The sequence below is a fragment of the Idiotropiscis lumnitzeri genome, chromosome 13 (assembly GCF_059441095.1).
Source record: "Idiotropiscis lumnitzeri isolate Australia: NSW breed Sydney's pygmy pipehorse chromosome 13, RoL_Ilum_1.0, whole genome shotgun sequence".
Classification (NCBI taxonomy): Eukaryota; Metazoa; Chordata; class Actinopteri; order Syngnathiformes; family Syngnathidae; genus Idiotropiscis; species Idiotropiscis lumnitzeri.
Window position 1 is genome coordinate 12,985,717 of NC_142403.1, and position 12,660 is coordinate 12,998,376.

The 12,660-nt window shown below is 42.2% G+C and overlaps 1 protein-coding gene across 1 annotated transcript; it reads right to left on the reverse strand.

Moving 5' to 3' along the window:
• Positions 1-778: 778 nt before the first annotated feature.
• Positions 779-5,896, reverse strand: tmem161a (transmembrane protein 161A). The gene is made up of 11 exons (XM_088314049.1): positions 5,755-5,896; positions 5,089-5,192; positions 4,921-5,004; positions 4,374-4,465; positions 4,130-4,286; positions 3,705-3,920; positions 3,497-3,640; positions 3,309-3,422; positions 3,070-3,244; positions 2,787-2,883; positions 779-2,319 (listed from the first exon to the last, which is right to left on the reverse strand). Exons 1-11 carry the CDS (start codon positions 5,755-5,757, stop codon positions 2,015-2,017), a joined length of 1,491 nt encoding a protein of 496 aa, XP_088170175.1. The 5' UTR covers positions 5,758-5,896; the 3' UTR covers positions 779-2,014.
• Between the last annotated feature and the right edge of the window lie 6,764 nt (positions 5,897-12,660).

Consider the following 12,660-nt stretch of genomic DNA (forward strand, 5'->3'; position numbering starts at 1 on the left):
AAATCTGGAGGGAAAATTTAGATGACAACAAACAATGTTCAACCACACTCAGAATGAAAATAAAACAAAAATAGCACTCTTGAATCGGTTCCTTGATGATACAATAACACATCAATAAAAAAGTATATACTGTCACTGTTGATTCTGCGGGGCTAGAACAAAATTAGCTAAGACGAGCAGGAAGCAAAGCTACTTGAAAAATGGCAACGTTTGACCCCCATCCACTAAAAAGAAAAAAAAAAAATAATCACAGCATTGCAAAAGTCAGATACCATGCAAATGCATCATTCAAAAATACACATGAATAAAGCGAATCAAAGTCGTTACTTTTCGGCTAAAAGATAAAATCTTGTATTTGTATCGGACAACAAAAATGTCATCTTACGAGAATAAAATACCAGGTAATATCATTTCAATAACAGAATGCTTCAAGTGAACAGGTAAGACTGATTGTAAAAGCAAAAATCACCGTTTTATGGTTTTATAACATTTAAAGTTTACATGAGCAAATCAAGTCATTGTTTATATTTTAAACAATAACTTTACTGTTCCTTGAATTCATTCCATACCTTCTTAAAATATTTTTTTTCCTGTAACGTGATCATTTTTGTTTTCCCAAGATTGGGCTTTCCCCCTGAAAAAAATACTGTTAAAAAAACAAACCAAGACAATAATCTAGTAAGAATACAACTCGTAGCAAATTCATATATTCTTTCCTAAAAGCCTCAACACACCAATCCGACGTCGACCATCGGAAAGTCGGTCCGTGCCATCTGTTTGGTGGAGCGCGCAACATCGGAAAGTCAGAGCCGTTGTTGGGGTCTCTGGGGGGTGGAGGGCGTGTTCGGCCGATTCGACATGTAAAATTGGATCGGGCTGTTGGGTTAAATGAGCACCCTGATTGGCTGTCAGCTAGCAAATCGGTGCACTGGACAAGAACCAGAAGTGCCGAAAGCAGAAAAACTGGGAAAATTTAAACTTTTCCTCAAGAACTGAATAAGCTTTGCTCATTTTTACATTTCCTCAATGGACATAATGGCTGGCTGGCAGGGAGAGCGCCAAGACAAAGTAATCACTTTCAAAAACACCCCCGTTATTCAACATCATCATCAAAGGCTACGCATTGACTATCGCCCCCCAATGGCACGGAGGGGTACTACTACTTCTCGCCATGCGCAGAAGGTCCGGAATAGTTGGCTTTTGCAGTGTGTGCTTCCGTCATTTTCCGGTCCGACGTAACGACTTCAGAGCCGACGTGACAGTTGGCCAAAACGGCCTATGTCGGATTGGTGTGTAGAGGTCTTTAGAGAGGTCCTAGTACCTCCTTGGTACGAGGATGACATAGTAATATACTGTAGTTGAGTAGCGTTTCAGTGCTGACTTGTAAATTTTCTCTCAGACCCGCCACACACTAAACGATGGAGACAAATGGTAACAAACTCGCTGACGACTGACCCGCACACAGACTCACGGCAACCCCTGCTGTTCAGATCTTGAAACGTCTTGAGGGGCCACATTATGCACTTTTTTTTTGTTTGTTTGTTTGAGCCAGAAACAACATTTGTCAAGGAGGATGCAAATTGCCCTGGCCGCAGTAACTACCTAAGAAAACATGCAAGATATAATATGTTGATATTTTTTGAGGCACTGGCCATTACAGCAACTTTGCAACACTGTTCACCTGAGATTTAAATTCCGAATTGTGACAAAAGAAGTGGCCAACAATTGGTCAACGCTAGTTGCACAACCCCAGCCGCTGAGCGACAATTCATTCTCGTTCGTCCACGTTCCCCGGTGTGTGGCGGTCATAAGTATGGTGTGAAGTCAAATGTTGAATGCAGCATTTAGAGCAGCAGGCTTGAGTCTGAAATGTTGCGTAAAATTGTGGAACAGGTGGACGATGTTGCCACCTTTTTGGGGTGTTGTTTTCATACCAGAAGCCGGCTCCGGTCTCACCTGTGTAGACAACATCGTGTCTGGAGCGCCCAAAAACTCAACGCATCCGAGCGTCGCCTTAGTTCATGAGGTACTGGTGGAAGTAGATGCCGAATAGCGAGCTGATCACCTGGCAGGCCGCCACCCACCAGGTGAAGAAGGCAAAGAAGCCCCTGAAGAAGAGCGGCGTGAGGACGGAGCGCAGCGCGGCCAACATCTCCGACAGGCGGGTCACCGTGGCCTGGATGTCTTCCTCCATGTCCTCAAATGACTCGTCGTCTTCATCCAGAGCGCCCGAGATGACTGGCGCCGCTGTGGGCATCGGCGAGGCTGTGGTCACGCTGGGGCTCATGTCCGCACTTGCCCCACCCCAAGAGAATCCTCCTGAAAGAGAAAAAAAATATGCTGTCATTTGTCTGCAAATTTCACCTCTAAGAAAAAATAATAATAATGTTTGGTAAGTTACATGTACATACTCCCCCCCGTTTCGCCACTAGAGGGAGCCCACGAACCACACTGGTCTAAATTTTGTGTTAACATTTCAAAATGTATTTATATCCTATTTGACATGAATACATCAATGTTTAATCCTTCATGTTTCAGAGAAAAGGGGAGGTATCATTTTGTTTTACACTACTCATTAGCTGATTGAAATATAAAATTCAACAGATTGTCACAACCTCATGTTTCATATCTATATAAAATAAATTCAGACTCCATTCATATTTTGCTATGTTGCATGTATTTGTTTTTGCTAATGATCAGTGTGTGGGGGTGGGTGTGTGGGTGTGTGTGTGTGTGTGTGTGTGTGTGGGTGGGGGTGTGCGCGCGTGTGTGGTGGAATTACTGACCGAGTGCCTTGAGGGCCAGCGTGGAGAAGAGGATAAGAAGCACCGGAACCACATACTGTAGAGTCACGACACTCAGGTAGCAGAACACACGTGTAACCTGGAGAAGCACACAGACAGTTAAATGGACTGAAATTTGATTCAATTGATTATTTCAAACACATGCCTTTCAAAAAGATAGTTTAAATCAGGAGGCGGCGCATATGTGCATCCAAACTTGGGTGTCTAAAATGGAGGAACGAAATTCAAGTATAGTCAAAAGATGAAGACAAAGTGGTGGTCCGACCTTCCTTTGAATGTCAATGGCGGCGATTCGTCCGGCTTCCTTCTTCATTTGCTCCACCCACTTCTGGGCCAGGTTGAGGTAGGCCTGCAGATGGTAGCGGGTCAAAGCTAGCCGCAGCACACACAGAGCCACCACGGTCCACAGACGCATGCTGTCAAAGGCGTCGTTGGACACCCTGCGAGACCAAGTGAATGGATTTAAAAGGTTGTTCATGAATGGAATGTGTCATGTGCACTCACAGCGTGATAGAGGATTTCCCCAGAGGCGCATTGGCGAGGAAGTCCCTGGCCATGGGTTTGACCCACAGGATCAACACGACCACCGGCGACAGGAAGCTCATGTGCAACAGAATCCTGCAGAAGACATTGGCTAAGTGAGCGTTGCGTCGGCGTGCCCTCGTATTTCTGTCAAACTCATCGACACACACTGGATGAGTGGGCGGTCCGAGTTCATCTGCACGGCGTCCAGGTGAGTCTGAGCAAGACGCAGTCCGGGGAATGCCATCAGGGCGCCGACGTACGCGCAGAACGCGGCCAGCCCGAGCTTCACCGTCAGCTTGGTGACGGGGACCCTTGATAGAGAGGACAGTGTTGAGACCGGCGCCAACAGTGAGGCGACACTAGCGGTTAACTTACGACCAATCGGCGTAGCCCTGCTGCTTGGCGAACACCTCCAGGTTGTCGAAGAGGCTGGAGAAACCCGACTCCAAGCCGAACTCCAGGTAGTCTTCTCGGACCACCAGCACCAGCATGGCCACCAACAGGCACAGGAAGCCGAACGCGAGGCACACGGAACGCTCTCCGCCCTCCTCTGAGCGGAAGTAGTGGCTCATGAGCGTGTGGAGGGCTTTTCTGAAGGATGCAGGTTAAGAAAGAACTCTATTGCTCCATCACGTGTCGCTTTCACTCAGAGATCCTGCTAAACTGTAAAATAGTGTGGTTTACGTTATCACACGATACTTTGGGACAAACAAACACTCCATATACAGTTTAAAAAAAAACTAACACTAAAACTAATAACTACATTAAAAAAGAAGCCTCTTCCTTTACCAAAAGGATACATGCTGAAAAGAACAGTCAGGACACACCAGATGGCGCCAATGTTCACCTCCTTGCTGGCATCCATCACGCTGTAGTAAAACTCGGTGAAAAGGAAGACGCCTGCAGCGTAGACGGCAAAGTCAATCAGCCACTGGTACTCCAGGAAAAAACGCAGCACTGAGAGTTGAGAAACAAAAGAACAGAAGAATTAAGTGTGTTTGTGTGCATGTTGGTTGATGTTGCTTTGAGAAGCGACGATCCAACCAAGGGCATCCATGGCATTGACTGGAGCTTTCTCAAGGTGAAGGTCGATGTCTTTGGGCACAGTGAGAGGCTTGTTTTCTCCATTTTGTCTCCTGAGAATAAAATTTCAGACCATCAAACACATGGTGAAAGTCTTTTTTTTTTTTTTTTTTTTGGAAAAGACTAGTCATTTATTTAACGGAAGACTAACTATCTGGCATTCAAGTTACCTCAAGAAGTAATTGCAAAGCTTGCACATTATGGTTTGTCAACTTGATACGTTAAGAAAAAAAAAAACGTTACCTATCATTACTGTTCAATTAAAAAAAATAAACGATAAGATACTTATCACCTTCAAATGTTACATGCTCCAACTGTAATTCCAAGTTTAATGGTGCAAGCATAGAAATAAAAATGAAAGTACTTCACGTAAGGAGAAAATGGTACATTATGTGATGTCGCATATAGGACTTGTATGGTACTGAAAGCAAATTGGTGCTGGATTACATGACTTTCCCTGCAGGCAATGTTGGGACAACATTCCGTGCAGCAGTCTCAGTTGTTTCACCTGTCTCTCCTATTTGTTTTGGGCATCTGTTTCCCAGCCAGTGCGCACAGCTCTCCCTCGGATGGGTGTTTAAACCTGAACAGACTAGAAGAAAACAAGAAATGGTGTATTCCAAAAAAATATTTTAAAAAATGTGTGTTTGTCCCATGAATGGTAAAGTGGGCTGACCTGCCATTGCAGATGAGCCAGCGTGCAAAGGAGCAATGGGGCGCCATCCGCTGCATGATGCTGGCAGTCAGCAAACTGACAACCAGCTGGATTCCCATAAGTGCCTAGAGGACAAAGCACACAGACACACAGAAATTAAATTTTCTGCAAAACATTTTCTGTACGGCATGTTGTCATCTGGGAGACATGTCACGGATAAGCCCCACAATGGTCACCAGCTGAGATTCAAACCTTCAAAACGTGAGAAAGATGTGCCCAGTCAATATAAAGGAGTCAAAGTGGGCATTTTGTAAAGACTAGAGCGCCCCCTGGAGTCTAAACTAGGCGGAAGACATGAAACCCCCCAAAAAGGGTTTTGCCTGTTTCCAGGGACGACTATGTGTGCTGCACATTCATTCCAGAATCACATAACTCAACGGAACGCACGAACTACATTAGGGAAAAAAACACTAATGCAGTTTATTTGAAGAGCATGCTACAAACCAAGAGTGAATGAATGAACTTGGCAGGCAAGCGGCTGGGGTGCTAAATTTAGCCAAACTTAAGCACCTGTCAGTGCTGCGTGAGGCGTTAGCTCGTTAGCATTAGCACGAAGGCTCTCGTGGCAAAACGGCGTCAGTGCTAAACCTCACAGCAATTCGACAAATGAAATGTAAATTGACTTACCATCTTTTCCCCCCCGAATTATGTGCTTGCACCGACGAAAAGCAGCTGAGACTTCACGAGCGGTGGCAACAGCTGATGAGACACATGTGAAGCTTCTTCTTCGTCTTCAGTGACGTAAGTGTCAGGCTCGTTGGGCACTTGAGATGTTGCTGCCCCCCAAAGTACGGCGGGGGAAATGCTAGAGAGTCCCGGCTGTTCTCGATAGGTCAAGCGTTGCCTTCAAGCACTCTGCGAAAGGTGTGTAATTTCTACAACTGATAAACGCGACGTTATTTCCAACTTCAAACCATTATCAAGGTTTGCAAAAACACGATAACGATACCGATAACGAGGATTTGAATCAGGTGTGTTACTGAATAACCGGTGAAAAAGTTTGAATTCATAATATTTTTCAATCAGCACATGAAAGTCAGAATGAAAAAAAGTATCTAAAGGGAACATGAAAATTCTGATATTTCCACCAATACCACCTATTTAACTCGCATCATCATACATTTCCATCCTTCCATTATCCAAGCTGCTTCTCCTCGTAAGGGTCGTGGGCGTGCTGGAGCCCACCCCTGATGATGCAACCACAGATACTTCAGCAGCAGAAAGACTCTTTTCTGACACGGGTATATGAAGTTATAAAAACCTAAATAATACTTTTTTTATAATCAGCTAGCAATATAGACACTGAGCTGTCAGGTGGAATCCTCACACCTCCAAAATAATTACTTTTGAGAAAATTGAAAACCACCACCTTGCTTGAGTATTACCTCATCGTTAAAATTTACTATCACAGTCAATACTCTTGCACATAATCATAATTTTTTATAATAATAATCATAATATATATATTTTTTTCATTTACCATCACATCCAGAGCCGTATTTCCGTGCACAGCACAGTTCTAGAGCAAAGTGTGCATCTCCACGCATGGAAGGAGTTTTATTTTTTTCTTTTGGTTTTTTCGTAATTGGGCGTCGTTAGAAATGGGGATTTGCGCCGTTGTGGGAGAGAGCACAGTCAACGTGCTTCCTGTAAGTGGAAGTGTCCCCTCTCATTTCATCTGAATTCAGCACAGGAGAGGCGGAGCATGAACAGACTCGCTGAACTCCATATAGGCAACCGCTGCACACAATATACATTTATAAGGAACTACAAGACTATCTCCACTTGCATGTGATGTGAAAATCGTTGTGAAGTCGGCAAATGGATCGGTCGTGAGGCTGGCTTTTGTCTCAATATTTGGGCAGTCAGTCTTCCCATTTTGTTCAGTTTTTCAAGAAGCATCCAAATCATTTACTGGTTAAATTGGAGTTGGAAAAAGCACTTGTCTAACTCAAGTTTACAATTATCAGTCTCATTTTGTTTGTTACTGTTTATCAGTATGTCGCACCGCCTCACTTGTGAATGATAATCTCATCATTCATGCCTTCAACTAACATCTAGTTTTACGTTTCATTTGGGTGAAAACAAGAATTAAGCAAATAACTAAGCTTAAAGTCTCAGATATGCTCCGCTACATCGTACTTTGTCACGAAAACGTTTAGGTAGCAATCCATGCAAATGAAGCATTTACAATGTGTAATCTCTTAATATGAGATTATTCTAAGGAGTTTGGCCACTGGTGGCTGTCGTTGTCCATGCAGAGACGAACAGCGTGGTTCGACCACCCTGCGCATGCATCATAATGTCAGCTCATCCTTTCCTTTTTAATGCACGAGGCCTCAGACGTTGCACCGCCGTGGCCTCCGAGGACCTTCTACCCAAATCCATCCGCCCTATTCAAATGTGTTGGTTTTATCCGGGTGGTCTGCCAATTTAATGTCAAATCCCCTCATGCTGCTAATTGGTGGTGCTTCTTCTGCCGCAAGATGTGCTTGATCCCTCGCCTCGTGCATTTGGGGCGCAACAGCGTGACGTCGTGATGAGAGAAGCAGCAAGTGACATCTCTGGTGGCTCTCTCTGCACCGGCAGGCAGGCGTCGGGAAACATACATGACTTGAAATGAACATCTTCTCTAGATAATGTTGCCTCGGTGTTGGTACCGCCGCAGGCGAAGCCTCGAGGAAAAATTAGTCTGTGCGAGGAAGGGGAAATTGATCCGATGAAGTTTTAATTAGAATGGCAACTTTTGAATACATCAGACCCTCTAAAGTTGAATGTTCGAAAGTGTTTCGATTTGGAGGTCGATATTGAGACACACAACCATTCTAACTGATAATCACTGGGTGGGAATTTATCCACGCTGCCCCGCACTGAAGTGTACCGCTACTCCATCAGTGATTAATTCAATATCAATTACTGAAATTATTGATTAGCTGTACTCATTTTATTGTTATGAATTTGTTTCACTTTACTTGTATGACATGTATGAATGTTGAAAATGTTTATTTGAAGGATTCATGGCGTCAAAATCAAATTTTCTCCCACCATGCATAGCAGGTCAAAATGAGTCTGTGACCTGGCTTAAATTTGAAATGATTGATAACCATTTGAAAGGCGACAGGGGGCAAGACCAGCCCATCAGATTTATCGGCAGCCCCTTTAAGGCAGGCGTGGGCAAACTACGGCCCGGGGGCCACATGCGGCCCGTTAAAGGTTTTAATTCCCTTTACCCGAATGAGTGGCATAGAAAATGGATAGATATTTAAAATTTGCAATACATTGCTTTGTGTCATTATTAAATACATGAAATAAAAATGTGTTTGGCACGGGACTGGAATGGAATAAGTGGATTCTGTTCAATGGGGAGAATTGCAATTACACATTGGAAGTCTTTGGTGTGCCATTCTTTGTTAGAGGTTGGAAATTAGGCCTATAGTATTTTTAATTGTCACATAAAACCTGTTTGCAAACATTTTTTTTTTTTTTGCTTTCCGATCATGGTGCATTGTGCTTTTTTTTCCACACACGCACACACACACACACTCACACACACACACACACACACATAGAGCTTCACCATTATCATTGCCTCAACTAATCCTTTCCCCGTGTTAGCCATCTGCGGCTAGTGAACGGCCAGCCACAAATTAGCGAGGAAGAAATGGACACAAATAAAATGCAAATTCATGCCAGCTACTAAGTGGCTCCCCTACTCCCAGTGCCTGACTCGGGGGGTTCCCACACTGCTTCCCGGCGTCTCTCCCTGGGTGCTGCTAGGCTTCTGGGGGAGTTGGGGGGGGGATGCGGCCACGCCATTGGCTCGCCTTTGTCTGTCCTCGTGCGCGGCCTTTCAACGGCAGATTTGAATATATGCAAATGTTGCCATGGTGCCCCAACCCCCCTCCTTCCATTTTTGCTGCCTCTTTTTCTGCACCTTGTTTAAATGCTGCGAGAGGAGCTGTGGGAACCAGTTGTGATGAGCCTTCACTGTCACACTACGTTTATTTAACGTTGCATTAATGCATACATGCGTGATGAGATGAAAGCCTGTGAAAATGATTAAACATAAAAGTGAGGAAACGCACTGCCCAAATGTGTCAAAGATTTAAAAAAAAAAAATTACCTATAGCAATTATTTTTATCTAGTAAATGTGTTCAAAGTTCAAAACCTCAAAATTCCTTTGTGTTGCTGGAATCGGGAAATTACAAACATATACAGTTGCTGCCCAATTGTTTGTTTACTTGCACTGAAGGAATTTTGACTTTTCAAAATATAGATAAAAAATGCTTTCTAAGTGAAAGCCCAGGTTTCCCGGGAGTTTCCCGTGCGAGGCTGCGCTAGCTAGCCTATCAGCTAGCCTATCAGCTAGCTAGCTAGAGAAAGAAGTCAGAGGTCACAGGCAGCAAGGATTTACAACACAGAGACAGGTGTAAACCAACCCGACTTCTAACTTTGGAGACGGTGCAGTGATGGATCCTGGTTAAAGTAAAACCTATTAACCAAAAATGAAAATGTTTCGGAGTAAGAGGCGGCAGCTTCTAACTGGACTGTGTACTGTCAGCCACACTCTTGTTATTTCAGTCAGTTCTTATGAATATAATCAAAGAACCAGATACTACAGCAACATGTGAAGATGGAAATATTCATGAATTATTAAAACAATATCCCCATTATGTGACTTCCAAAGTACAGAATATTCTCCTCATGCCATTCCCTTCTTTTGGAATAAGTGTCACAAATTTTGTGTGCCAGGCCAAACCTGAATAGTGGGGGTCGATTGTACGATATATCAGTAAGTTGTTGATTGGATAGTCCATTGTTTGAACAGATTGGTGATTGGTTATCTATTTATTTTATTTTTTTGTAACTCGCTGATCAGTGAGCTCCAAAATCCTGCTGTTTAATTCTGTATATCCATGAAATTTGTGCCAAATTGAACATGTTTTACATTCAATCGTAATGATTTTATAGGAGATTTAAGACAAGTGGCCTCAATTCATTGAAAAACAAAACTTTGGAATCATAATTGAATGAAAGGGCCTATAATTGCAAACTTTGCTTGAGTTTTACACCCTGTGCAGAGCCACAAGCCCCCCTCCTCTTCTCCATGGCCCGCCCACCTTCCCCCAATCAATCTGCCGTGTGCATTCAAGGCTGTCTGAATGCGCTTGAACTTGACCGAGGGAACTGCCTGGGAAAAGAGGCGAGACTTTGGCCCTTTTGCTCCCCTCCTTTTCACCCAGCCAGACTGATGCCGGCGCTCATTTGCATAAAATTCAGCCCCCTCGTCTCCAATTAAACCAAGAAAGCGACTGAGAAAAAAACTAGTCTGGGTCCGCACGTGGCCACAGATGAGCAGACATCTCTTCTCTTCCACGCTGTCGGCATCTCTTCACAAAGTGTAAGTTGGCTGCTTATTACCATGAAATGATGACTTCACAGGTGTTGTTACCTGATTTTTTTTTTTTGGGGGGGGCTCTTACATTCTGTGTGAGTCGTTTTATGTGTGAATCTTTGTCTCTTGTCAGGAGCTATTTTCACTTTTTATGAAGTCCGCTGAGGGCCTTCAGAATATGATGCCAACTTTGAACAAAATGTTTATCATGATGTTGTGTGAGCGTGAATGTTATTTTTGGCTTATTTTTTTAAAACATTTTATGACAGTGAGATTTTATGTCAATTGCACGGCAGGCCAGATCAAGGCAGAAAGCGTGGGAATTACACTTTTTATACAAGTATGATGCAGCAATTTTGTGGTAATGATTATAGTAGAAGATGGAAAACTGTGAAAGGGAAATGCATTCATCTTTCAGGTTTACATTTTGTTTATTTATTTATTTTTTGCCATTTTGCTCTTTTATTTTATATTTTAATTATTAGTATTTGTACCTCCTGCTCTGGTTTTCTTGCACACGGTCCTGCTGATTATTTTGGTTATTTGATTGATTTCATCTGAAGCATCGTTCAGAAACAAGACTCCAAAAAACAACAAATTCAACTCATTGTTTTGGAAGAAAACTTCGTATAATTCCTCATTTAACTAACATTTTTTTTAAGTTGTCGCCCCAAATGAGGGGGGTTCCTATCCCTGCTCATGGTCCATTTCTATACATGCTCTTTTATGTCGTCACAAATTGATGTATGGTAATATGAGACAATTAGCTTGAAAAGCATTCAATCAAATTGTCTTGCACTTAGTTAAGTGCTTTTTGGGTACACATTTTGTCCTCCTTTTGTTAGTTGCAGACTCCAAAAATGTCTCACTTTTATTTTTCAATTCTCATGTACATGTTTTTGAAAGAGAAGCGGAAGAATTTTTGTTACTTTAAGTTTAGCTTTTGCAAAAACCTTTTCTACTCAAGATCCCAATCAGTGATCCAATGCATCATATATGATCATAAGATCAGCATGCCTAAGATGATTGTGATTTTTCATCCGAAAACCCAAATTACAAAAATATTGAAATGCATCATCGACATAGTTAGTACTTAAATTGTGCATTGGAAACATTAATGAAAAACTCCCCTGCCAAGAAATTCCATGTGCCTGCATCCTGATTCAAATTGAATACATGAATGGAGAGAGATGGGACAATTTCAGCATTTTTATTTTGACTTCACGTGAAATTAGTCCATCTTTTTTTTTTGTAATGGATTTTTTTCCCCCAATCCCACCGTTAGGAGTCCTTCATGAGCAATCCAGTGTCGATTAGAGTGCTGACAAATATTTGTTGAAGTGCGTGGAAATAGGTTCCCATGCAACGTCCTCCCTGTCGGGTCAAGCCTCTTTTCTGAAGGGCAGCCATTACAATTCCCAGAGGTGTCCACTTGAATGGGCTCATTATTATTGTTGCTAACCATTTGAGTTCAACATGAAAAGTTGTCGGCCTGCTCGTGCACGCTGACTCGGAATCTGATCAACATTAGAAACGAAAGTGTACGTGGAAATAGACGACAGTGATATAACAGCAAAGATTATGATGTCACAGCAATAGAGGAGTAAAATGCAAATCTTTTGTGCTAGTTTTCTTTGTATGCAATACAAGTAATAAGGTTTAAGATATGTTATTTGACTTATGTAAGTGGAAATGGATCAACATTTGTTTAAATTTCTCCCATTTTTTAAAGGAGTTTGCCTCATCATTTATTATTATTATTTTTTTTTTTCAAGGATGACTTATTGGCATTTGTAAAATTACAATAAATACACAAGACAATTTACATCGATGTTGTGTGTTGGGCTTAAACGGGCTAAATTTAAATTTGAAGCCTGTCCTTGAATTTGTATTTTAATTTGTAATAATACTAATTCAAATATTATATTGTCATATACTGCAATAATTGACATAGTTTTGTCATATTTTTTAATTTTGCTAAATGCGTAAAATACACAAAACATTTTGAATAAAAAGCCTCACACATCATTCAATTGACAAATATTTTAAAAACGCAGGAAAATACTACCACTACACTATAAATATTGCCCCTCTGATTATTATTAATATTATTCCCACTATAACTACCATATGTCAG